A 26,882-nucleotide genomic window follows, 5' to 3' on the forward strand; every position below is an offset into this window, starting at 1 on the left:
GTCTTATGATTTCACAGATGAAAAATACCTTACAACTACTACAAGTTATCGTAAAATGCAAGCTGAGTGTTACCAAAGGAGTTGTTCAACATCACTGTCGCTTCAACTGCTTTTAGATCTAAGCATTAAACAGAGGACAATTCTGGCAAACCTATCATCTTGATGAGTCACTTTTTTTCACTGTAATTAAATCGTGTTAGTATTTTAGCATTTGTTTTAATCTCTACAGAAATAAAAGAGTTATGTGCAGAAGGAGAGCTGCAAGTCCGTGATAGGAGTCTTTACTTCACGACTTAACTACGTACCAGGGGTGAGTGGAGGAGCCTGGTGGCCACCTCCCTGTGCCCGGCCACCACGCACAAGTAGCAAAGAAGATTCAGCTTAGCTCGGGAGGCCCCTGTGCTCTTCTCCGGGGAGTCGATCTGTGAGCACACTTGCTGCAAAAAGTCATTCCAATCTTGGTCTTTTAGAAATACTAATTTATCCACTGCAGAGAAAAGAAAATATTAAAAGTGGGGATCATGTGAAAAAGGACTGCTGAGAACATTACAAGAGGAATAAAATGGAACACAGAATTTCAATACCTAAGGTGAGGGCACACAGAAAATTATAACTTTACACTCAAAACCAAAACCACTCCAAAGACGTCGCTACTTTTATTTGCTCTTCTATGTTCATCTCTTTTTCTCCCCATGGAGACGTTCTGAACTATGTCAATGGAAACCTATGCTTAAAACAAGAAGGCAGATGCCTAAATTTAGGAGAATGTTCGTGCAACCAAGAACATAACAAAATGCAAACTTAAATAAAACTGTACTATGGAAAAAACAAGATACCCTTTGCATAAATAAAGCAACCTAGCCTTAAAGTACTGGAAAAGCCAAAATTTCTACAGATGTTCTAAGGTCCCAGTGAAATTACTAGTAAACATAACTAGGTTAATACAAAGCTGAAATCATCCGGGAGTCCCATCTCCAAACCCCTATACAAACAAAAGACAAAACCTGGGAAATGAAATGCCAGCTAAAATTAACAGTTTCACCTAATCCCTATATTTAAACAAAATAAGCTATAACAATAATTTCCTAAAGTAATTCAAAGTAAAGGGGAAAAGGGACGGAATATTATTTTGAGATAATTTTCCTCTAAGTTTTCATAAATAGTGCTTCTACTTGGAACAGTTTATTTAAATTTGAACATGTCGTTTATTTTGAATTTACTTTGATTTGATTTCAAATCACAGATTCTACTTTAGCTATGATGATGCATTTTTCCAGATCTAGTTTAACAGCTTAAAATATAACTTATCAAACAAAATACATCAAAATTTAAGGTATAAGAAAAATTCTTATACTCACCCTAAGTAAGACTTCGTTAGGGGAAAGGAAATGTAACAATCAACCTTTAAGTATCTCCAGTCCTACATCAACCCCACAAAAGTGAACCATCTGACCCTGATCTCAACTGCCTTACTCTCTCAAGTAGAATCTCGATTCTTCGTTGTGGTTTCCAACCCTCTGTACCCATAAGAGCACCATTAATGTCGGAAATTCAAGTGGCTTTAGAAGGGAAAGGACAGGAGAAGGGCCCACCCATTCAACAGGAAAACTTGCCCAGTTTCATAGGAACTTTCCGAATCACAAGAGTACTGAGCAGCCTAGACCCAGCTGAGTAAGGTCAAATGCTGGCTCAAATGGATTACAGGTTGTTTATAATTTATACAGTGTCTCAAGAATACAGCCTGTTGGCAAGAAAATAAAAATTCAGCTATTCATAAATAAAATAGTCCATTTGCTATTAAATTTCATATTTGTATTTGTCTGCCATGAATCTATGTGCTTGATAAGCCCTTTATGATCCTACCTGAATGTGCTGGTAGATGCAATATTTTTGGATCATATTTAATTGGTGGTTGTTTCATTATCTGTGATTAAAAAAACAAAACAAAACCTTTTAAGATGGGTATCTATCTCCTGATATGTCTCCTACATCAGATTATAAATCAATGAGGACAGAAAAGAACACTGTAAAATTTATCACCAAAAAGAATAAGCATTCAACAAAGCCCTTTCAGATTAAAATATACAAATATAGGTAATAATGTATAAAATAAAATCATTTCAATTGATATCGTCAATAAAATAAAGCGTCATGGAAAAGGGTCACCCTATCCTGGCTTACTCTTAGGCTAAATTACCTCTAGGTTAGAAATTTAGTTACTCAACAAATATTTATTGGATACCTGCCAGAGTGAAGCACTATGCTAAGTGCTAAGGGGCACACAAAGACATAGAAGACATTATCTTACTGCCAGAGAGGTGACACACTGGTTAGAAAGTTAAGAAACATCTGTGAAACAACAGAAAAACATGAAATATTTAAATTAGAATGCAAAACAGGCAGGACATAATTACAGAAAAAATACTTCGGAGAAACGTTTCTAAAAAGATAGAGAATCAGAAAATACTTTAGGTTGATGTGGTCAGGGCAGGGTTTATGGAAGACCTGGAAAGTGGCATGAGGTCTTGAAGAGTGGTTAGGACTTGATGATTGAATTGGCGAAGATACAATTTCATGAATAGGAAAGCACATGATTTCCTTGAGCAAAGTGAGGAAAACACATAGCAGCTGGATCCATGAGTTTGGAATACCTGGGGTACTTCAACATGACACTTTTAATTAAAAAATTCAACCATTGAACTCCCCTGGTGGCGCAGTGCTTAAGAATCCTCCTGCCAGGGCTTCCCTGTTGGCGCAGTGGTTGGGAATCTGCCTGCCAATGCAGCGGATACGGGTTCGAGCCCTGGTCTGGGAAGATCCCACATGCCGCGGAGCAACTGGGCCCGTGAGCCACAATTACTGAGCCTGCGCATCTGGCGCCTGTCTCCGCAACAACAGAGGCCGCGATAGCGAGAGGCCCGCGCACCGCAATGAGGAGCGGCCCCCGCTTGCCGCAACTGGGGAAAGCCCTCGCACAGAAACGAAGACCCAACACAGTCAAAAATAAATAAATAAATAAATAAATTTAAAACAGGGTGGGAAACAGGAGAAAAGCATCAAGTAGGATTTATAGGAAATTAAGCTCGGTAATAAAAGTTGAAAAAAAAAAATCCTCCTGCCAGCGCAGGGGACACGGGTTCAAGCCCTGGTCTGGGAAGATCCCACATGCTGCGGAGCAACTAAGCCCGTGAGCCACAACTACTGAGCCCAACCACCACAACTACTGAAGCCCGTGCACCTAGAGCCCATGCTCCGCAACAAAGCCACCACACTGAGAAACCAGCACTCCGCAATGAGGAGTAGCCTCCGCTCACCGCAACTACAGATAGCCCACGTGCAGCAACGAAGACCCAATGCAGCCAAAAATAACTAATTAAAAAAAAAATGCAACCATCATTTCTATGTCTAACTTCTCCAAAACCTCTCTATAGAGCATCTTTTAAACTTCTGCTGGTAGTATTCTCACCAAAACTGCATATCCTCATTCTAATCATGAGAAACACTTAGGCAAACCCAAATTGAAGGACATTCTACCAAATATTAATGCCTACCCAGTACTCTTCAAAGTGTCAAGGTCATAAGAGACAAGGCAAGAATAAGAAATTACCACATGACTGTGAAGGACAAGGACAGATTGGAGCAAACTAAGGAAGCATAAAAACCAACTGTAACATGGGATCCTGGAACATAAGAAGAAGGGCACTGGTGGCACAACTGATGAAATTCAAATCAGTTCATCAGTTAATAGCACTGTACCATGTCAATCCCCTGGTTTTGCTAACAGTACTGTGTTCCTGTACAATATTAACACTAAGAGAAGCTGGGTAAAATGTATACAGGAAGTCTACTATTTTTGAACCTTTAAGTCTAAAATTAGCTGAAAATTAAAAGTTAAAAAAAAAACTTCTAAGGTTTCCCAGAAACAACTAAGTATGGTTATAAAAAGAAAGAAAAACAGAATAAGGTCAAAAGATAGCACAAATTGTTCTAGAAGTTCCACTGGGAAAACGCCCTCTTACACATTAAATTTGGAATAATACACAGTTACTCTGCCAGATACCTGAATGCATAAAAAGAGTTAGCTCCATTATGAAAAATAGCGGAGTAATCTATATTAAATGTTGTCTATCTAGTAAATAAACATTCATCTAGGAAGCCTTTTGTTCCAAACTATAGAAACTTCCCCAGTGAGATGAAACAGTCATAAATTAATAAAGAAAAAGACATTTTAAGAAAAGGAAGAAAATAAAAATGCATAATAGGTGGTAAAACGTGTGTTGGAGCTGGAAATCAACAGAAAACAGAGGAACTGAGAAATTAATTTTCTTTTCCAAGGAGAGTACTCATCATTCCCTACTAATACAGTATTATATTCCAAAGATGTGAAGCAATGAAAATCCCACTGGGTTAGAAGTACATTGTAACCATGACTCCCCAAGCTCCCCGTGTCTCCCCATCATCTGCCCTACAATCCTGACAACCTATGAGAGGTGTGGTGTCTCTGTGATCTGCCCACCCACCCCAGTCTGGTGAGAGCTGCTCTGACATGTGCCTTCACAACACATCAGCGAGGAGAACGTCTGGAGTAATTCACCTAAGTAAGTACGGAGAAATGAAGGGACTGAGGCTAAGGTCTGAGGTCTAGAAGTCAGCAGCCACTCTCCAGCTCATGCACTGATAGGCAGAGCTGCTGCAAAGGGGGAAGAAAACTTACCCTTCCAGTGAAAAGAGAGAGTGATGCAGGGAGAGGAGAGGGATACAGAAAGGGTGAGGGTTAGGAATGTAGACACATGGCAAGAAAGAAAGAAAAGCAGACGACAACAAGAACAGGAGAGAAAATAAGGCAAAGAAGGGACTTCCCTAGTGGTCCAGCGGTTAAGACTCTGCACTTCCACTGAAAGGGGGCGTGGATTCAATCCCTGGTTGGGGAACTAAGATCCCGCATGCAGCATGGGCAAAAAATAAATAATTTTTTTTTAAAAAAGGAAAATAAGGCAAGGAATACTGGGAATGAAAACATCACCCAGATTTCAGCCCTCAGTTGTTAGGGTGCCTTCCCGCACCTTCGGATTGTCAATAATTGGGGTGATGACAAGATCTGAGTCTGTGTAGATAAGCTCTCTCATCCGGGACTCCAGCTCCTGCTGACTCAGGTGTCCACTTGTAATCTGAAACAAGAACAAAAATTAGACCCGGTTTCTGTGACTAGTGAAAAGCTTTAAGAGACGGAGCTAGTAAGAGGCTGAGTAGAGAAAGTAACTGACTTGCTCGTGTTTACCACGACGGCTGGTTAGAACTAGAAAACAGATCTTCTATAGCTTGATGTTCTAAACTATGATGAGACAAATTGGTCTTTCAATTACCAGCATGGTTATGTTTCATCTACCAAAAATTAATCAGCATATTTCTGCTTTACAGAATATTCAATATGAAGTTTAAATTACAGCATAAAAAAATTTCAAGCTGAAGTACTGACCTGTTATATAAGTATTAAACACCCATATCTTTACAAATCGTAGTTAAAGTGGAATTGACACATAATGAAAATGAATAACTAGATGCTCCCCATCAGTGATTCAAGATGTTTCTTTGTGCTCTCCTTAAACTCAACTTTTATTCCTATTGCTATGCCTTAGTATTTCACATCAGAAAGAAAAAAAAAAGAGGATTTATGCATTAAGAACTTCCACTGAAACTTTGACAGAAAAAATGCTAACCAGAAAATCAAATCAGTGAAGTGAAAGATAATTAGAAAAAGAAATGATCCAAAACTAGACTTAGGAACAGAATAATTAGCTAACAAAGTTCCTGGAAACCACAACAACCCTTCTTCAACTTAGAAAACAGCTATATTAAAAACACATGAAGAATAAGTAAGGCAGAACTTATGTAAAAAAATATGTTAAAGAAAATTGAAGAACATGGACTTTCAAAACAGATAAACTTGAAAGAAAAGCCAAAATGAAGTCAACTGAAAAACTTTTACAATAATCTAAAAATGAGTAAGGTAGACCAATTAGAAAATTATATGTAGAAATTAATTTCATATACATAAGTTGAATGTATGCACAAAAACAGGTTATAAAAATACAATATCCCATTCACAATAGCAAAAAATAAGCTGTTAAATAAAATGCTCAGGAATAAACTAAGTAATCAAAAATTGCAATGAGGTCTTACATATTAAATGAAAATCTTAAGTCATAAAATTATGTTCCCTTGTTTAAAAATGAATAAATAGGAGTTTCCCTGGTGGCACAGTGGTTAAGACTCCACCTGCCAATGCAGAGGACATGGGTTCGAGCCCTGGTCCAGGAAGATCGCACATGCTGTGGGGCAACTGAGCCCGTGAGACACAACTACTGAGCCTGTGCTCTAGAGCCCGTGCTCCGCAACAAGAGAAGCCCCTGATCGCCACAGCTAGAGAAAGCCCATGCACAGCAACAAAGACTCAACACAGCCAGTAATCAAACTTAGAAATTTATTTTTAAAAATTATAAAACATAAGCTCCCTTACTTATATAATTAGTGCTTAAATATTCTCAATAATTACATACACTCCTCTACAATAAACATCTGGAAGAAGAAATTCAACATCTATCTCATTTCAGAATGCATTTTTTACTTTTACACTGATTTTCTATCTCACATATAACCAAACTATTAGCACAGTGAGATTTTATTACAACCTATTTACATTTCATTTCAATATAAAATTAAGTTTCACATGGTTTGAATGCATTTCATATTACATAAAAAATACAGCAACAACTGCAATAAGTACAATAAAAGATAACTTGGTAAATTTTTTACTTCAAAATATTTCTGCATTCAAAAAAACTATGATTGAAAGAAATTAAGGAATACCTAAATAAATAGAAAGACATCCCATGTTTGTGGAAGAAAACTTTATATTGTTAGCAGGGCGATACTCCTTAAATTGACCTAGAAATTCAACACAATTGCTGTCACAATCCCAGCTGCCTTCTTTGCAGAAACTGACGAACTGATCCTAAAATTCATATGGAAATGCGAGAGACCCAGAACAGCCAAAAACAAAAAAAACTCTGAAAAAGAACAAAGTCAGAAATCATAGTTCCTAATTTCAAAACTTACTAAAAAGCCACAGTGATTAAGACAGTGTGCTGGTAGCCTGACGAAAGACATATCGATCAATGGAATAGAACTGAGAGCCCAGAAGTAAACCTTCACATTTATAGTTAATTAATATTCAACAAGAATTCCAAGACATTATTTAATGTCTCAGGGAAAGAAGAGCCTTCTCAACAAACGGTGCTAAGGCAACTGGATATCCACATGCAAAACACAGAAGTTGAACCCCCTACCTCATGCCATATGCAAAAATTAACTCAAAATGGATTACAGACCTAAATGTAAGAGCTAAGCATAGAAATAAACCTTCATGACCTTAGAGTAGACAACTGTTTCTTAGTTATGTCACCAAGAGTACACAGGCAACAACAAACACACAAAAAAGATAATTTGGTCTACATCAGAATTTAAAACCTTTGTGCTTCAAAAGACACCATCAAGAAAGTGAAAGGACAATTCACAGAATGGGAGAAAATGTTTATAAATCATATATCTGTAATATATAAAGAAATCCTACAACTCAATAATGGGCAAAAGGTTTGAATAGACATTCTTCCTAAGAAAATATACAAATGGCCAATAAGCACATGAAAAGATGCTCAACATCATTAGCCAACAGGGAAATGAAAATTAAAACTACAGTGAGATATAATTTCACACCTACTAGGATGGCTGTAACCAAAAAGAGACAATGCAGCACTATTCACAATAACCAAAAGGTTGAAGCAACCCAAGTGTGCATCGAAAGATGAATTAATAAATTGGTACATACACACAATGGAATATTATTCAGACTTAAAAAGGAATGAAATTCCTGATACACACTACAACATGGATGGATCATGAAGACATTATGCTAAGTGAAATAAGCCAGATACAAAACAACAAATATTGTATGTTTCCACTTATATAAGGTTACTAGGCAAATTCATAGAAGCAGAAAGTAGAACAGTGGTTGCCAGGGGTTGGGGTTGGGGGGAGGGGTGGGCAGGGGGGAATGGATAGTGGTGATGGTTACATAACAGTGTGAATGTACTTAATGCCACCAAACTGTACACTTAAACATGGTTAAAACGGTAAATTTTATGTAATGTGTATTTTACCACAATTTTTTTAAAGACATAATAAAAGTTTTGGTGAGGATGTGCAAAAATTGGAACCCTCATACACTGGTGCTGAGAATGTAAAATGGTACAGCTGCTTTGGAAAACAATTTGGCAGTTCTTCAAAAGGTTAAACAGTTACCATATGATACAGCATAGAACACACACCCACACAAAGATGTACACAAATGTTCATAGCAGCATCACTCAGAATAGCCAAAAGGGGGAACCCATCCAAATGTCCACAAATGGATGAATGGAAAAATAAAATGTGGTATATACAACAGAATATTATTGGGCAGTAAAAAGGAATATAGTATTGATACATGGTACAATCTGGATGAATCTTAAAAACATTACGTTAAGTGAAAAAAGCCAGTCACAAAAGGTCACATACTGTATGATCCCATTTATATGAAATGTCCGGGATAAGCATATTTATAAAGACAGAAAGTAGATTAGTGGTTGCCTCAGGCAAGAGGGTAGAGAAACTGGAAGAAAATAGGAGTGACTGCTAATGAGTACAGGGCTTCTTTGTGGGATGATGAGCATTCTAAAATTGACTGTGCTGATGACTGCATAACTCTGTGACCATGCTAAAAGCCCCTGAATTATACACTTTAAATGGGTGAATTATATGGTGTGTCAATTATATCTCAGTAAAGCTGTTATCAAAAAAACACCTATGAAGCACCTCTCAAGAGTACTTCCTAGAAAAACCAGTGATAATCAAGGAAGATGACTTAGTTGTAAATTTTGCAATTAAAAACATAGTTCAGAGATTAACTTGCAATTATTCTCCTGAGTCCCTGTATCCTACATAAAAAGAAAAAAGAAAATTCCATCTCTGCTTACTTTGGTCAAGGGAGAAGTCTTCTGTGGTGAATTTTGAGTCATCGCCTCACCAGGATTTAATGCCACTGCAGTGTTAGTTCTTGGAGTAGGACGAGAACTGAAAAGTGCAAACCCGTTAACATTACTCACATTTCAGAAACTTTATCCTGTTTACTATTTTCTGGGTTAAAAAAACACGTCTCATGAAAAACGGTAGAATATGATGATTCTATGTGATCTCGTTAGATTTTAAAAACTTTAAACTCTAATTTGTGTTTACGACACTAATTTTTTAAACTGTTTTCAAAGTAATTTCCTGGGTAATTTTTTTTTTTTATTTGGAGCTTCTATGCTATATACAGTATTTTCTGTTTTAACCAGAAACCTAAAAAAAAAAGATTTTATTTTTTTAATGTCTGCTGATCTAGGCAGGATTAACATAATAAAATAGAACAGATATTCTACAAAGCATAGATAATGTTTACAATTTTATTTCATAAAATGTTTGAAATGGAAAATTACCTTGGAACCTACTTAAGCAACAAGTTATATTCTGCATCTATTTTTAATAATCCCTCCTACACTTATCAATGGCTGCCACACTCTGTGGACCACTCCATTACACCCAGGTCTCTGATTTTGAGTTTTCTGCATTTTAAGAAATTCTTCCATTCAGATCATTATGGTCTCTTTTGATGAATTCCTTCAAATTTCCAAATATCACCCCTCCTTCATTTACTTGCCTTTTTATTCATTCATTAAACAAGGACTTACTTAGGTCATAAAATATACCAGAGATTGTACGAAATTATTTTTTTTAAACTGAATTTAAAATGCCTAAGATATATATAAATAAATTTAACATGCTTTATATTTAAATATAAATAAAACAAATCAGGAAATTTTAGTTTATCATTATAACCCCTATGTCACAAAATTAAACTATTTCTCTATGAGACTAAAACTATAAATAAAATATAACACAATATTTACACATTAATAAAATTTTAAATACACTCGTCTTAATCACTTTAAATACCATTCTGATTTTATTATTTCAACGATTGCAAATATTGTTTAAGCCTCCCAGATAAAATGACATTTAAATAAAAACACAACCTGTTCTTTTTCTATAAATCTTTATCTAAATAAAGCTGGAGTTCTGAAATTTTAAATTCAATTTTATGTGAAGTAGAAGTACAAAATGAAAAAGTTTTAATTAACCCTTATAAATAAGAAAAATAAGGTGGTTTGGTTAAAATTTTTTTAAAATACATAGCAAAGTCTACATTCCATTGGCCAGCACTTAACAGTAACTTTGAAAGCAGAGAGTGAGACTGGAATTTGCATTCATCCCTCTCCTTTATTTCTACGTAATATGGTTTACCAGCCGGACAACAGACGCTTTAAGATGATTTCACTTCCATCTCCCATAGATCCCTTACTGCTCTGTCATTTCACATACCTGAGAAGAAACATGGACTCATTCAATTGACCCGCAAGAGTGCTCTTAGGCCGCAACTCAGATGGATTTTCTGTGGCAGGAAGGTAAAACAATATCCATCAATGAACAAAAATATGAGCAGGGCACGATGTACACAGAGATTTAAAGAGAAAGGTAACACAAATTAGGAACTCTCAGAGATAGCATTCTGAGTTCAATAGTGCCAAATGAAAGCTTACCTAGTCTGAAGGAGTGACTGAGCTGCTGACCACTCTTCTCCCCTTTTGCTTGTCCACAATGAGGGCTCTTCAGAAGCTCCTTGGAATCTTGTGACCCAGAATACTTCAGGTTTCTGCTGTTCAACAATAGAAACCCAACACAAACAAGCTTACTACTGAGCTTTCTGTAGACTTTTCTCTGTCAAACAAGAGGTTGGAAAAGATACTTAAACTACACAGGACATTTGGCAAAACTATTGAGTTAGAGGGAGTTCCCTGGCGGTCCAGTGGTTAGGACTCCACTTTTTCACTGCCACAGCCCAGGTTCAATCCCTGGTCGGGGAACTAAGATCCTGCAAGCTGTGTGGCATGGCCAGAAAAAAAACAACTAGCGAGTTAGAAAAGTAATAGTTTTCATTCAGTAGCTAAAATGACCACTTACTACATGCTAGGTATTGTACTAAGAAGCCTATAAACCTTATCTCTGAAAAATAAGTAACAGCAGGCAGATCGGAGAAGTAAACCAGAACTCAAGATACCAGTGAACCAGTAGTGATTTTCCCTTTTATTTTTTCCCTTCCAGTATTGTTCGACCTGGACTCAAAAGCAGTGAGTAGAGACAGGAGCCCCAAGAGAAGCCCTCTATTTCTGTTCCAAGGAACAGGAGAGGGGACCCCTAAGGGTCAGAGCAATGGAAACACCCTAGTTTTTTGTTTGTTCTTTTGCTTTTTCCATTTTGTCCTTCCCCAGACTGCAGGTAATCTTGCAGCAGCTACAGGGGACAATAGCCGCTTCTGACCCAGTGCCTAAAACCCTGAAGGAGGAACATTCTCTTCTCTAGCCAGAGAGTTATGACCCCAAGAATGTGAAGCAAATCCCTGTTGCTCTGTTCTCTTCTTTCTCCTCTATCCTTGTCCTACTGCTACTTGGTCCCAAACACATCCATCAAGACATAAAAACTATAAGACACCATGACTAAGTGGGGTTCATTGTGGGAAGGCAAGGCTGCCTCAATATATGAAAACCAATTTATGTAACAGTCCATAATGAGAGTCTAAAAAAGAAAAACCACATGATCATATCAACTGATACAGAAAAAAATGACAAAATTTAACATTCATTCAAACTGAAAAGGGGAAGCTACAAAAACCTCCAGCTCATCATATTTAACAAGTAAAGGCTGAATGCTTTCATTCTAAAATCAGAAACCAGGCAATGTGTTCATTTTCATCACTCCTCACTCATTACCTTACCGAAAAAGTCCCAGCAAGGGAAGTAAGGCAAGAAAAAGAAATTAAAGGCATACAGATTAAAAGGAAGATGACAAACTAAGGTGAAAGGTGTCCTGGGATTTGCTGACACTGATGGACCAGGTCCTAAGCCCAGGTTTCTGTACTTTTCAGAGAGTCTAATACAATGTGAAAACATAGTTGAAGCTCAATGGATCACAGAAGCCAAAGTTTGGGAGAGACCTTAAATAGAATTCAGACTTCTCTATCCAATACACTGAATTTACAAGATTAAAATTAAGAATCAGACAACCACTTACCATCGAATGAATGGAGGAGAGGGGGAGTCAATTATCTGGACTTTGCCTCTATTCATCTACTTCTCACCTTGTTCTTTTCAAAATACCATCACTTTGGGACTTCCCTGGTAGTCCAGTGGTTAAGAACCCACCTTCCAACGCAGGGGACACAGGTTCAATCCCTGATCAGGGAACTAAGACCTCACATGCTGTGGGACAACTAAGCCCAGGCACCACAACTGCTGAGCCCGTGCACCACAACTAGAGAGAAGCCTGCGTGCCACAATGAAAGATCCCACATGCCGCAACTAAGACCCAACACAGCCAAAAATAAATTAGTTAATTAATTTTTTGAAAATACCATCACTTTTATAACTGTCCTGGGCCAAAAAGATTTTATAATAAAAGTGAAGTGGATTAGTCAGGATGAACTAGGTTATGCTGTGGTAACACATAATCCACAAATCCTAGAACTCAGAATCTCCTAGCTTTATGTCTCACTCATGCACATAGCCACTGAAGGCTGGCAGGAAAGCTATGCTCATGATGGTCACTAAAGACCCAGCCTGACAGCGACTCCACTTGGACATTTCCTTCTCAATTACCTCATCAAGAGAAAGAAATGTGGCACATCACACAGTGGCTCTTTTGAGTTTCTATCCAGAAATAACACAGGTCACTTCTGCTCACATTTTATTTGCCAAAGCAAGTCACACGACTGCACCTAACTTGAAAGGGGAAATGAGATCCTACCATGTGCTGACAAGACGGGAAGCCAGCTGAACACAACTAATGACGACCATACTAAATTCCTGCCTGGATAAACAAGTGACCAGAAAATGAGCAAAATCAAGAACACAAAATGTCATGACTAAACTCTTTAAGCAACCCTTTATTAAACACATGCTTGATTTCCTCCTATTATGAAGGCATAGAAATTCATGTCATTGATGCTGCAAAAATAGAATAGCAAGGGTACAAGTGTTTAATAACCATGCCCCCCACACAAAAATAAGCTTATACTACCTGACACTGGAATCCTCGTTGCTTGAGTCCTGATCTTTTCTAGTGAAAGCATCCTTCCAAAATGAATGCTGCAGTAGTTCTGCCCAAGTTAATCTTTATAAAACATAAATGTTAAAAATCTATTTTAACATGATTTACCATGGAGAATTCCCAGGACATGCCCCAGTTACATATATCAGATTTGCTTCACACATTCTTTTTGGAACTCCACTGTTAGAACTTCATTCAGAAATAAACAAGATTATCAACCTCATGACTATCCAGAGTCATGCTTCTCTTGAGAAGCCAGAACGTTATCTAACTAGTTCACCCACTTTAAAATGACTTCAGGCCATATTTAAAACCCAGACTCACTATCAAAGCATCAAATTTTACTACTAGTAGATTATACCTGAGGGGAATTCCCTGGCAGTCCAGTGGTTAGGATTCCACGCTTCCACTGCAGGGGGCACGGGTTCAATCCCTGGCTGGGGAACTAAGATCCCGCATGCCGCAGAAGCGGCCAAAAAATAAATAAATAAGTAAAATAGATTATACCTGAGGTATACTCAAACTCAGAATGATTAAGCTCGACTAAAATTTTAAAACAAAAAAGTAATTTGTATCTGATTCATTTAATCGTTCAAAATTTCCATACTGAAATAAAAACTACCTTGATCAAAATTAAAACACAAATGTTAAAGAGAGAATTTGCAACCACATATAATATTCCTTTTACACAAAGGGCTCCTAAAATTCACTAACAATTAAAATTACCAATAAAATGGAATTTTTTTCATCCATTAGATTAGCAAAAAGTTATAAGATCAACAAAACCCATTGTAGGTAACAATGGGGGGGGGAGGAAATTTCTAATGCTGGAGGTATAAACCCACACGTGTTCCTACGATGCAGCAAATGTGTCAAACTTTTTAATGTTCTTAGCCTTTGGCCAGCAACCCCACCTTAAGAAAATTATCCAAAGGTGATAACTGCCTAAGTGAACAACAACAACAACAAAATAGCAGGATATTTACTGGAGCAGTCAGTGTGTACAATATTCTAAATCAAGAAAACTCTCAATGTTGTTATTACATGTACATTCAGCAGCCATTTAAAATAACCAAGCAAATATATAGAGAGAAAAAGACTAGATTATGGGGTGGTCTCATGTATGCAAAAAAGTATTTAATATGGGATATAAATATGTGGAAATGTGTCCTAAATAAATCCTAAATAAAGTAAGTTAAATTAAGTATATTTATATCTTATCCAAATATGTCTGGGAAGGTATCCACTAAAATAACGTTGATCCTAAAAGCATTCTACTATAAGCATAGGAGTGTCTTACAACTTATATCAGAATCAACATTTTCTTCTGCAGTTTTTCAGCTATATTTAATGAAGATACATTACATGCTACACTAAATTTATTCTTCATTTTATACCCTGAAGCAGAGATCCCAAATGCTTGCCTAAAACCCCTAGATACCTAATGGCAGAACCAGAACCTAGCTTCTCTTGTCTCCCAGGCCAGGGAGAACCCCCCTTCAAACCTCACTACCTCCTGCCCTCCCCCACTCCACACGATAAGGATTTCTAACTTCCTGCGGTCCCTGCAACACAGAAAATTCACACTGTGCCTATTATCCTGTCACTTGATATTCCCAGTATGACAGGATTATCATAAATCCCATCACACTGAAATATTGCTCAGTTAGTCGTTATTACATTAAGTATCTTGACAGTGTCATCCCTAGTTGAGGAGGCTAAGACAATTTGAAATCCACAAGGCGGGGGTGATGTACCTCTTGGATTTGGGAGTTACAAGAAAATCTGTCAACCCAGGAGGCAACTATTTGCTACATTAAGAGTTAAAATTCCTCATGATTAAAAACACCTGTAAACCAAGAGCAGCCACTCAGTGTAAACTCAGATTTCTTTTTTTTCAAAAACGATAATTTGAACAGCTCTTTCTATATTAAGACCAGTACAGTGTTAAAAGTACACTAAAGGAAAAAAGGATTCCAGTCTCCATTCATGTTAAAGTACTACCCATACATACCTTTTCTGAGGATCTTTTTGAAGTAAACCATCAAGCAAATTAATAAAATCTGAAGAAGCTTTAGGACGAGAAGAATCTATACACAAAGTAATACCCCAAAAAGAAAAAAAGTGATAAGTAGCTGAAAACACACCCTAAATCAACATTATAATAATAGTATTTTAAGCACATAAATTATTTTTAAGAGAACACTGAATACATAGTAACAATTACAGTCTTCATTTAATGCCAGGAGAGGGCTAGGGCGGGCAGGACACAAAAATTAAAAACTTTTCCCTGGACCACAAAAAAACATGAATCTCAAAAACTAAGTTCTGACTAACCTCTAAACTTTCTCTTTACTGAACAGCCCCAGTAAGGACCACCAGCTTGACAAACTCATACCCTTAGTCTTCAACTATTAATTATGCATCATTTTCTGACCATTTTCTCTGAACTTGAGCAGCTTTGCTTTATAATATACTATGATTAGAGTACTTGCAATCTCTCTTTTAAAGATTTTTAACAGGAAAATAACCATCACAATATTATGACAATGTCCAATTCCATTAATCTCCAAGTGTTTTATCTTTTTATATTAGAAAGATACATACCATGGTCAAATTATCAGTCTATCATTAGAAAAAGTGGCCATGGGGCTTCCCTGGTGGCGCAGTGGTTGAGAATCTGCCTGCCGATGCAGGAGACACGGGTTTGTGCCCCGGTCCGGGAAGATCCCACATGCCGCGGAGCGGCTAGGCCCGTGAGCCATGGCCGCTGAGCCTGCGCGTCCGGAGCCTGTGCTCCGCAACGGGAGAGGCCACAACAGTGAGAGGCCCGCGTACCACACACACACACAAAAAAAAAGTGGCCATGAAGATAATGGCCAAAGCCATCAGAACAGATGGTGCTATCAGGCACTGTGGCCACAGTCTGATCAAGATCCCTGTGAAATAATTACGCTTAGGCCAAAGTGGTATCTTGACCAGACCTTTGATATTTTCATTCTCAGATTTCTCTCCCCTACATAAAAATCTTTAACTTATAGGAGAAAACAACACTCAGTACTAAGAGTACTTAAAACAACAACAAAAAAATCAGAAGTCATCATATAATGATTATTATCTCCTATAAGGAGATAATGACTGATTTCTACGAAAACTAGAATAAAGTTAATAAAAAAGAAATGCTTTTTGTTGTAAGAAATAGACCATTTTCAAAATATCGATAGTTTTATTTTTCACCTAGGATGATTCTTAAAATATTGAAAATATTCTGTATTTCTCTTCTTTCCATTAATTACTGAGGATTTTTTTTGTTTAAAAACTCACAACCGGGGCTTCCCTGGTGGCTCAGTGGTTGGGAGTCCGCCTGCCGATGCAGGGGACACGGGTTCGTGCCCTGGTCTGGGAAGAACCCACATGTCGCGGAGCGGCTGGGCCCGTGAGCCATGGCCTCTGAGCTTGCGCGTCAGGGGCCTGTGCTCCGCGACGGGAGAGGCCACAGCAGTGAGAGGCCCGCGTACCGCAAAAAAAAAAAAAAAAAAAAAAAAAAAAAAAACTTCACAACCTTATTTTTCATAACATCCTGTTTTCATCTTTGTGACTTAAGATTCACATCTTTTGAGGTGTGTAGCAAAGTGTTTTATTATGTTTGTAAAATTTTAATGGTAGACTTACATTAATTACACTTTGTATGATTAAATTGCCAACACTTTAAAAATACAACCATATCTAGCTTAAAAGACTTTAAAAGCTTATCTGGGTAGCATTCTGATTCATCAAGGTAAGGACTGAGAAATGCCTGATTTGTTCCTATTCAAGCACTAAAGAGCAATAACTATATGGGACATGACTACATATTAAGTAAATGGTACATACACATGAACACACCAAAAAAAGACATAAAAGTATGAGTTTCTTAAACCTTTGAATCAGACTTCTTTTGATATAGGAGCACAAGATAATTTGTATTTTTAAATGAGGGAAAGTCTTAGTAGTACTTTGTTTTCCATTTCAGCATCTTTTTAAAAATGGCAAGGGCTTCCCTGGTGGCGCAGTGGTTGGGAGTCCGCCTGCCGATGCAGGAGACACGGGTTCGTGCCCTGGTCCGGGAAGATCCCACATGCCGCGGAGCGACTGAGCCCGTAAGCCATGGCCGCTGGGCCTGCGCGTCCGGGGCCTGTGCTCCGCGAGAGGCCACAGCAGTGAGAGGCCCGCATACCGCAAAAAAAATAAATAAATAAATAAAAATAAATTTAAAAAAATTTTTTAAAAAAATGGCAAAAGGAATGCTAGCATTTCTAAAAATATCAATTTGTGACTATTTAGAAAATATAAATATGAGGGGTTATGAATCAATAAAAACACACTTTGGGGATAAAAGTGCACCTTTAGTCCACGTAAGAAGTAAATTAACTGCATTTATAATAAAAACATCCTACCTTTTGGAATAGGTGGCAAAGGATCTTCATAAAAAATCTTTGCAACTAATTCTGAGAAACTTTCTGAGAAGAACGGAGGTTTTCCTGAAATCATATGAAAACTTGCAAAATTAAATAAGTTTGCTGTTACCAATAATTCTTAATAAATCTCAACTACAGATAGTTCAGGATTGCATAATTTACAGGAAAAAATATGTATATAGCAATAACTAATTATTGAATGCCTAGTACATACCAGGCACACTGTCTATATATTTTTATAGTTGTGTAATTCAAAATTTATCACCCTAACAAATACAAAATTCACTTATGGACAACCATGATCCAATGGCTACTTGGGCCACTGGATACATCTGATAATTCAGTCACAGGTACCTTTACAAGATTTTCTACTAATAATCAGTTAGACATATTAGTTAGGCATATTTCAACATTCCAAATGATTATCATAAAAAATACCTCCATGTCAAAAGTTTCTACAAATAGCATATGCCTAGACACCAAGCAAGTCAGCCAAAATCAGTACAACGAAAATTTTAGGAAAACTAGCTTTTTCACATCTTATAGGTAAACTCTTTGAAAACTCGAGATGTAACCTTTGTGTGTGTGTGTGTCCAGCTCTGATTTTAAACTGAACCAGAAAGTAATCACCTGAAAACATTTCATAGAGCAGGCAGCCCAAGGACCAGAGGTCACTGGTAATGGAGAAGTCAGTACCCCTCACAATTTCTGGAGCTGTATAGATAAGAGATCCTAAGAACAAGGGAGAAAGGACACCTTTGTTAGTCATTTGTCCTGTTCCCAACACAAATCTACCTAGGAGAGACCAGGTGAGGTGAAAAAAGATGGGAGAACATGCACATAAATATAATTTCATGCATATTTCACATTTGTTTAATGTTTTCTAATATTAAGGTCCCAATTCCCAAGAATATGTGAGAATATATATAAATATAAAGATTTTGAATATTCACCTGAGTAAGAGGTATAGCACATTGAGGTGCATTCTTTTTTTAAGTTAACAATTCAAATAGTTGAAAGAAAAGAACCTTTGATTGTAGTATTTTGAATAGGATAGGTTAAGTTATACAGCAGTAAGCACCCCAAATTCCCACTGACTTAACCACACAGGTTTCCTTATAACTGAAACTACACGTCCCTCACAGGTCAGCCAAGGGGCCCCGACCCTCACAGTCAGTCCATCCAAGACCCAGGCTTCATTTCAACCATGCTTCCTCAATCACCAAGGCAGGGGCAAAGAACGTAGCAAATTAAACACTGGCTCTTAAAATTCCCAAAGAGACTCGCATCACTTCTGCACACACTTGGTGAGCTTTGGCAGGGAAGATGCAATCCTACCATGTAACCAGAAGAGGAACAGAACAGGACCTATTTGGTGAACAGCACTAGTGTGCATCATGTACACCTGATACAGAGTTTAGTATTACATAGAAACACCAAATTCTAGAGATAGAAATTTCCCTTGCTTACTTATGAGAGCAGCTGAAGCCTGGAAGGTACTCTAACATCCTCTAAGTCACAAAGCTGGGCAGTAACAGAGCACTCACCAAAACCCACAGTCTCCCATCTTCCAACGAGAATGTTCTTACCATGAAGTAATCACCAATCCCTTGGAAAAGAGGTTAATGGGCCCCCATCATGGGGACTGTTCTTAGATTAAGCTCAGACGTAATCGAGCGTCACTGCTAGAAACTCTTGACATTTCGTCACAACACAGCCCTCTTCCCCTTACGAAAGGGGAACATTTCAAATATACGTTCCTGAAACATATTGCCCTCCATGTTCTCTATATAAAAGCATAGTCCATAATACTCATTTTCATAGGATGCCAGTCATCCCATGGAATGATATTTGGGGATTTAGAAAGCCTTCTTCCTGGGCATGAAATCTTACTTCAAGACTGGCCCTGCAAGTTAAATTTCCTTGCTCATATTTATGGGGCCTCTGTTAACCTGCTGCTCCCCGTCCCTTTCCCTCATTCCTCCCATCCACAGCCATATGACTACCAAGCCCAAGGATGCCACTCTCTCTCTCAGTGCCCTTTGCTTCCTGGTGAGTGTACCACAGCTTCTGTGGTCCAAAGTCTCAAGTACATATACCAGGAACTTAAGGAAAAAAGATCTTTATCACTTCTATCAAAAGTTCTGGTATAAGAAATATGACTTCACACTCTCCCCTCAACCACAGCAATCTAACAGCCCAGGCCCCATCTCACTGACAAAACCACCTCCCAAGGACATACCCTTAATAATGTTCCTTACTTGCACAATATCAGCTGCTCAACAATCTCCCCTCAACCACAGCAATCTAACAGCCCAGGCCCCATCTCACTGACAAAACCACCTCCCAAGGACATACCCTTAATAATGTTCCTTACTTGCACAATATCAGCTGCTCAACAATGTTGAGTATCTACTGAGCCACCAGTGTATGCCAGACACTGTTCTAAGTGCTGAGGATACAGCAGGAAGGGAGACAATACCCCCCTCCTTATGTTCTAATGAGTGGTCAGTGATAAAGCTAAGGATAAGGCTTTGTCAGAGGTTCCCTAAGCCTCACACGGCATTAGAGCCACATGGAAAATTTAGGCCCTGGACAAAACCATCCATAAATCCAGACTTCTCCCGATCATTTTTAATACATTTTTTGACTGGCAACGTAAAAGGCGGATATTATCTCCTAAACACGTGACTTGGGCGGCCCACAACTAGAGTTCTGACCTGGAAGGTCTCCACATACCTTTGACTCTACTTTTCATGTTTTTCTTCGGTACATTTTCCCCACTATCACCTCCTCCTTCTGCTGCCACCAATGCAAAGAAGTCTTCCAAATTTTCACCTTCCACTTTGGCCAAGCAAAAATTACTAAACTTCAGTGTGCCAGGCCCTTCCAAGAGTATCTATAAAGTTAAAAAACAAATGTGTTTAGAAACAAATTCTATTCAATTTGCATTTCCATCCGTACCTCTTACAATCTCACTATACAACTCTGAGTATTGGTTTTCTTGCTTCATCACAACTCAGAAAATTAAATGCTTACAATTTTTTAAAAAAAGAAGCCAAAGAAACATAAATCCAACATTTGACTAGCAAAAGAATCAAGTATTAAATTGTCCCTTCTCAGATGTAGATGAAAACCACATCATTTAACCACAGAGGGAAACCTCAGTCTTTTGGGAAGATAAAGAGGAAAGTATATGAAACAATCTATATTCACCTAGTCTCAGTGACAGGTGAAAGAGGATTTGGAAGCTCACCTGTCCTAGGGGTTGTTCATTCAAATGAGGATGTATGATTTAGGGTTAAGACTAGGGTGTTGAAGTTAGAGATCTAGATTTGAGCCCTAGGTCCACCACTTACTGGCAGTCTGACTTGCAGACTTTACTTAACCTTTGTAAATCTGTCTCTTCACCTATAAAATGGGAAAAATGATACTTAACTCTTTGGACTGTTGTAAGGACTGAGGTTATACATGATGCAAAGGGCTTTTGACAGTGACTGGCATGTGTTAAGTGTGCAAGTCTACTAATATAATTTGTGATTAGAAGTTACCTGTTGATTGTTGAAATCATACCTTTATCTTTTCCTCCCTGGCAATGGATCAGGGGGCTTTTTGGTCCTTAAAAGCAATTTAAAGTTTATCCTCAACTTCTACTCACAATACTAAGGATGTCAGTTAGTCTACAACAGTGACTTTTAAACTTTTTTTTTGAGTGTCTGGAGGCCTTGTTAAGAAAAACTACTAGTCCCTACCCTGAGAGTTCCTGATTCAACAGGCCTGAGGTAGGGCCCAAGAACCTGCATTTCTAACAAGTTCCAGGTAATGCTGATGCTGTTGGTCCAGGGAACACACTTTGAAAACCACCGGCAGGGGCAGATAAAAATTTTAAGTTAGTAAATATGTTAGACTTTGCAAGCCATAAGGCTTCTGTCCTGACTATTCAAGTCTGCAGCCACTGACAATACATAAATGAAAGGATGTGGGTGGGTGTTCCAGTAAAACTCCATTTACAGAAACAGTCATCCTGCCGGAACTCTGCCAACCCCAGTTCTAGAATAAAAGTTACCTTACTTATCAGCCTGAAGCTCCTAGATTATAAAGAGCTGGTACTAGACCTCATTAAAGAGCTCCCACACAGAGGTTGGTACGTTATAGCCTCTAGGCTTGTACAAGCATGAGCTGAGTGATTTTTATGTTTCTGAACGGTTGGAAAAAAATGAAAATAAGCTAATACTTGTTGACATGTGAAAATTACATGAAACTGACATTCCAGGGTCCATAAATAAAGTTTTATTGAAACAAAGGCACACCCATGCATTTACATATTGTCTACAGCTGCTTTCAGGGCTGTAACGCAGTTAAGTGATTAGAACTATTTGTTATACAGAATTTTTACGGAACTTTTTGTAGGTTTAATTAGGTTCTTATATAGATGGCCTAGAAAAATGTTTAACAAGGAAATATTCAACTTTTCATTTCATTATGTTCACATTAACAAAGGAAAAGAACTAGCAGCTAAGACCAGTAACACATACAATCCCTAAGAAAATGTCCTAAAAATTTAACCTAAATATAATACATAATCCTCACAATCTCCCTGAAATATCTACTTCCATATCACAGGCAAGAAAACTAAGATAGAGAGAGAGAGAGAAAGGATAACTTGTCCACGGCCCACAGCTTCTAAATATCAGTGTTAATGTGACTCAGACTCTAAGCAGGTTTTGTGACTCTACTACACTGAAGCACATTTACTTATGGATAATTAGTTTTACCAGAAAAGAAAAATATTTGATCCATAATATCAGGAATCATACATACATAGCCAAGAATGTCATTATCAAACTAAAATAATGGCTCATAACTGTGTACTATAATTTAAGAGCAAAGAATCTTATTTTACAGATCTGTTGAGCTCATCATTCACCATATACCTCAAGAGCAATAATAATTACTCAAAGAACCTTGAAAGGAGGGGAGACTTCACTTTCTAAAAGCTACTTCAGGGGCTTCCCTGGTGGCGCAGTGGTTGAGAGTCCGCCTGCTGATGCAGGGGACACGGCTTCGTGCCCTGGTCCGGGAAGATCCCACACGTCGCGGAGCGGCTAGGCCCGTGAGCCATGGCCGCGGAGCCTGTGCTCCGCAATGGGAGAGGCCACAACAGTGAGAGGCCCGCGTACGAAAAAAAAAAAAAAAGCTACTTCAATAGGTAGCTAAACAGGGACCTAGAATATAGTACTATGTACTTCCTTTTGTTTAAAAAAAAATGTTAACTTAAAATTTCAAGATGTTCTATATCAAAATTGTATCTAAAAATAAAAACATCTTTGAGGAAGCCCTATAAATTGAAACACAAACAGGAAATCAAAACTTTCATGAATTACCTTCCCAGGAGAAATGTCACAAAAGAGAATGCCAAGTTGATGCAGATGATGTAATCCAGTAATCAGGTCAATCCCAAATTCTCTTACAACATCTTCTGGGAGGTTTTCGTCTTGAGCAATAACCATTTCTAAGGAACCACCTGCAAGTTGATTAAAATCACCCACTTTAACCCACCAATATTACACAGTGCCTCTGGGAGGTTCCATGCTGGGACCTGAGCATTAAAACATGATCAAATCAGTATACCTGGACAGTCTGGCAGGGGAAACATACACGTTAACAAACAGTGGTCCAAGCACCATAAAGGAAACCTCCACACTCCAGAGCCAGCTCAGGGAGAACGACTGCTCAGACTGTAAGAATAGTCAATAAATAAGCCAGTGGGATGAAGGGAGAATCACTCTGGTGCTGTGATTTCTCACTCCAGATCCCTCAGGAAAGAAACAGCTACAAAAATTAGTGTTAAATACTAACCTAAGCCGTGCACTTTAATCACACCGTGCAAAGTACAGTTATGTTTACTCCTGTGCAACGTTAGGTCACATTCTACAAGAACGGCATGACAAAAAAAAGGTGCTCTTCCTTAACAGTTAGAAAATCACAAACTCTGACATACACCACTGATGAAATAAAAGGCCAATGGCAGACACAATGCAAATTCCATTTCTATACCCTACCAGGGTTCCACTCACATCTCCTACCATCTAAGTGCCAGAAACAAACTTTTTTTTTTTTTTAGGGTCAAGATTATAACAGGAGTCAAGTTCAGAGAAAGTGAAGTCTTAGCTGGCATCTGAAAGTTCAATCAGAATTAGTGCAATGAAGGTAGGAGTATTTGGGGATTTGTTCATTTTGTTTGGCAGGTGAGGAACCATTCCAAATACAGGCATAAATTAAAGTTAGGCTATTACAATGACCAGGGGTCACAAATAACAGCTGAAGCAAAAAGTAAAACAGGTTGAGTGCCCTGATCACCTCAAAAGTGTGTACATCTCATGAAAGTAATTAAACCACAGACTCCTCCTATTGATTCAGAAAAACAAAATGCAAATAAGTTATTATTCCAAATAACCTCTTTAATGATTGTTTTAAATTCTAAGTGCCAGTACATAGGAGATTCAAAGCTATAAATAATTACATTTCATCTTAATATTTAATGATTATTTATTATTACTCAGTGTATAAATAGAAGTACACTAACCATGGTACTTGTTACATTTTTTCCTAAAGACACTGAAACTAAAAGCCCAGATAATACAGTATCTATGTATTTAGTCACATTTCTTCCTGTATACAGTCCTAGAAAGTTATATCAAGCAAGAACTATAACATGTTATCTCTAATTATTGCTAGGTGGTGGTATGTGTTGATTCATCTTTGTATTTTTCCATATTGCTTAAGTTTTTAAGAGCAAGTATCCTTTGCATAAAAATAAAAAGATAAGCACTTTATAAACTAATTAGCTAATAGCTAGTTGACCTAAAATACTTTCTTTTTACTGAATGGGAAAGCTTTTTTGATCAATAATCACTAAAAAATATTTCTAAGTGTTATGTAGGTGTTTTAGCATTATTTTATACTAAAGTAAAGTTAACCCCAAATTGAATTTTACATGTCTTCCTCTTACCAAACACCTTTGCCCTTTTCCAGTCCCTAATATCTATCAAGCAATAGGTGTTCAAGTTAACGTACTCAATAGTATCAACACTGCTTATATTTGTAATAGAAGAAAAATGGAAAACAGCAAAAACTACAATAGGGCTTCCCTGGTGGCACAGTGGTTAAGAATCCACCTGCCAAAACAGGGGACACAGGTTCGAGCCTTGGTCCAGGATGATCGCACATGCCGCAGAGCAACTAAGCCCATGCGCCACAACTACTGAGCCTGCGCTCTAGAGCCCGTGAGTCACAACTACTGAGCCCGTGTGCCACGACTACTGAGCCCGTGTGCCACGACTACTGAAGCTCGCGTAGAGCCTGTGCTCTGCAACAAGAGAAGCCACCGCAACGAGAAGCCCGCTCACTGCAACGAAGAGTAACCCCTGCTCATCACAACTAGAGAAAGCCTGCACACAGCAACAAAGACCCAACACAGCCAAAAATAAATAAGATAAATTTATTAAAAAAAAAAAAAAAACTACATCATATGTTTTTTCAAAACTATATATTGTGGCTACAATCATAGCACTTCTTACATGATCTTACCTGTGCAGAGTTCCACAACTAGCCAGAGATGATTACTGGTTTCATACCATTCATGAAAACTTACAATATTCTTGTGTTTAATTTCACGGGTGAGACGAACCTAAAAAAACACACAGCATTCACACTAAATAAAAAAGTTCTTAAACCCTTGCATCTATTAAGAAACACCTAAACACACAACTGAGAAATAAATAAGAAAACACTGGAATGTATTCAGTGGAATTCTATACAGACATTAAGAATGATGGTTAAGAAGGCTGGTGACATGGAAAAATGCTTATTCAATGTACAGTCTTTAAAAACAAACAAAACCAGGGCTTCCCTGGTGGCGCAGTGGTTGAGAGTCTGCCTGCCGATGCAGGAGACACGGGTTCGTGCCCCAGTCCGGGAAGAACCCACATGCCACAGAGCGGCTGGGCCCATGAGCCATGGCCACTGAGCCTGTGCGTCCGGAACCTGTGCTCTGCAACAGGAGAGGCCACAACAGTGAGAGGCCCGCGTACCAGGAAAAAAAAAAAAAAAAACAACCTTGGGGCTTCCCTGGTGGCGCAGTGGTTGAGAGCCCGCCTGCCGATGCAGGGGACGCGGGTTCGTGCCCCGGTCCGGGAAGATCCCACGTGCCGCGGAGCAGCTGGGCCCGTGAGCCGTGGCTGCTGAGCCTGCGCGTCCGGAGCCTATGCTCAGCAACGGGAGAGGCCAGCGTACCGCAAAAAAAAAAAAAAACCTTGTACAAAAGTTTTGTGTATTTGTGTAAATTAACATCACAAAAGAATATTCATAGGAAAAATGACCAGAAGGTATACATCAAAATAGCTGCTGTTACGAGTAGAATTACTCGTGTTTTTAAATTCTTTCTACTTCTCATTTTCTATCTCCTACATTAAGTACCCAGTACTTTCATAATCAGGAAAAAAGAAATAATTTTAAAGGAAACCAAAAACAACCTTTAAGTAAGAATAACCTAAAGACTCAAAAATACAATAATAGTTAAATAAGTTGTATATTAATAATTATTATTAGGCCAACATTAAAGTATTTGTTGAATTTTATAACATGGAAAAATGACAACATTATAACGTTAAGTGAAAAAAGCAAGAAATAAAATTATGTAATACCATGATTAGAAAATTTTTTTAAAGACTAGAAGAAACAAACCAAAACAAACAATGATTGCCTTCGGGTGATACAACAATGCTGCTCTTTCCTTCTATTCAGTTTTCTATATTCTCAAATTTTCTATAATGACAGTGTATTACTTTTACAATATTTAAAATAACTCTCGGGCTTTCCTGGTGGCACAGTGGTTGAGAGTCCGCCTGCCAATGCAGGGGACACGGGTTCGTACTCCGGTCCGGGAGGATCCCACGTGCCGCGGAGCAGCTGGGCCCGTGAGCCATGGCCGCTGAGCCTGCGCGTCGGGAGAGGCCACGACAGTGAGAGGCCTGCGTACTGCAAGAACTCTCAAAGCGAGTGGCAGGGACATACACACACTACCAAATGTAAATTAGATAGCTAGTGGGAAGCTGCCGCACAGCACAG

The 26,882-nt window shown here is 38.2% G+C and overlaps 1 protein-coding gene across 4 annotated transcripts in view; it reads right to left on the reverse strand.

Moving 5' to 3' along the window:
• ULK4 (unc-51 like kinase 4) overlaps positions 1–26,882 on the reverse strand; it is a 559,443-nt gene that overhangs the window by 520,310 nt on the left and 12,251 nt on the right. For 2 of the 4 annotated variants that reach the window (XR_010842631.1, XM_059075830.2), the window contains exons 3-15: positions 25,344–25,443; positions 23,138–23,277; positions 20,493–20,652; positions 18,384–18,485; positions 17,733–17,816; positions 15,311–15,386; positions 13,267–13,359; positions 10,734–10,849; positions 10,516–10,585; positions 9,072–9,168; positions 5,064–5,168; positions 1,864–1,924; positions 306–487 (exon numbers count right to left, since the gene is read on the reverse strand). Coding sequence is in view for 2 of the 4 variants with exons in the window: in XM_059075830.2 (XP_058931813.1) it covers positions 306–487; positions 1,864–1,924; positions 5,064–5,168; positions 9,072–9,168; positions 10,516–10,585; positions 10,734–10,849; positions 13,267–13,359; positions 15,311–15,386; positions 17,733–17,816; positions 18,384–18,485; positions 20,493–20,652; positions 23,138–23,277; positions 25,344–25,443 (1,386 nt within the window). In the remaining 2 variants the exon portion in view is untranslated. The remainder of the gene's footprint in view (positions 1–305; positions 488–1,863; positions 1,925–5,063; positions 5,169–9,071; positions 9,169–10,515; positions 10,586–10,733; positions 10,850–13,266; positions 13,360–15,310; positions 15,387–17,732; positions 17,817–18,383; positions 18,486–20,492; positions 20,653–23,137; positions 23,278–25,343; positions 25,444–26,882) is intronic. The other 2 variants (XR_010842632.1, XM_059075834.2) reach the window with 1 other exon arrangement.

Source organism: Kogia breviceps, chromosome 10 (assembly GCF_026419965.1).
Source record: "Kogia breviceps isolate mKogBre1 chromosome 10, mKogBre1 haplotype 1, whole genome shotgun sequence".
In the NCBI taxonomy this organism is placed as follows: Eukaryota; Metazoa; Chordata; class Mammalia; order Artiodactyla; family Physeteridae; genus Kogia; species Kogia breviceps.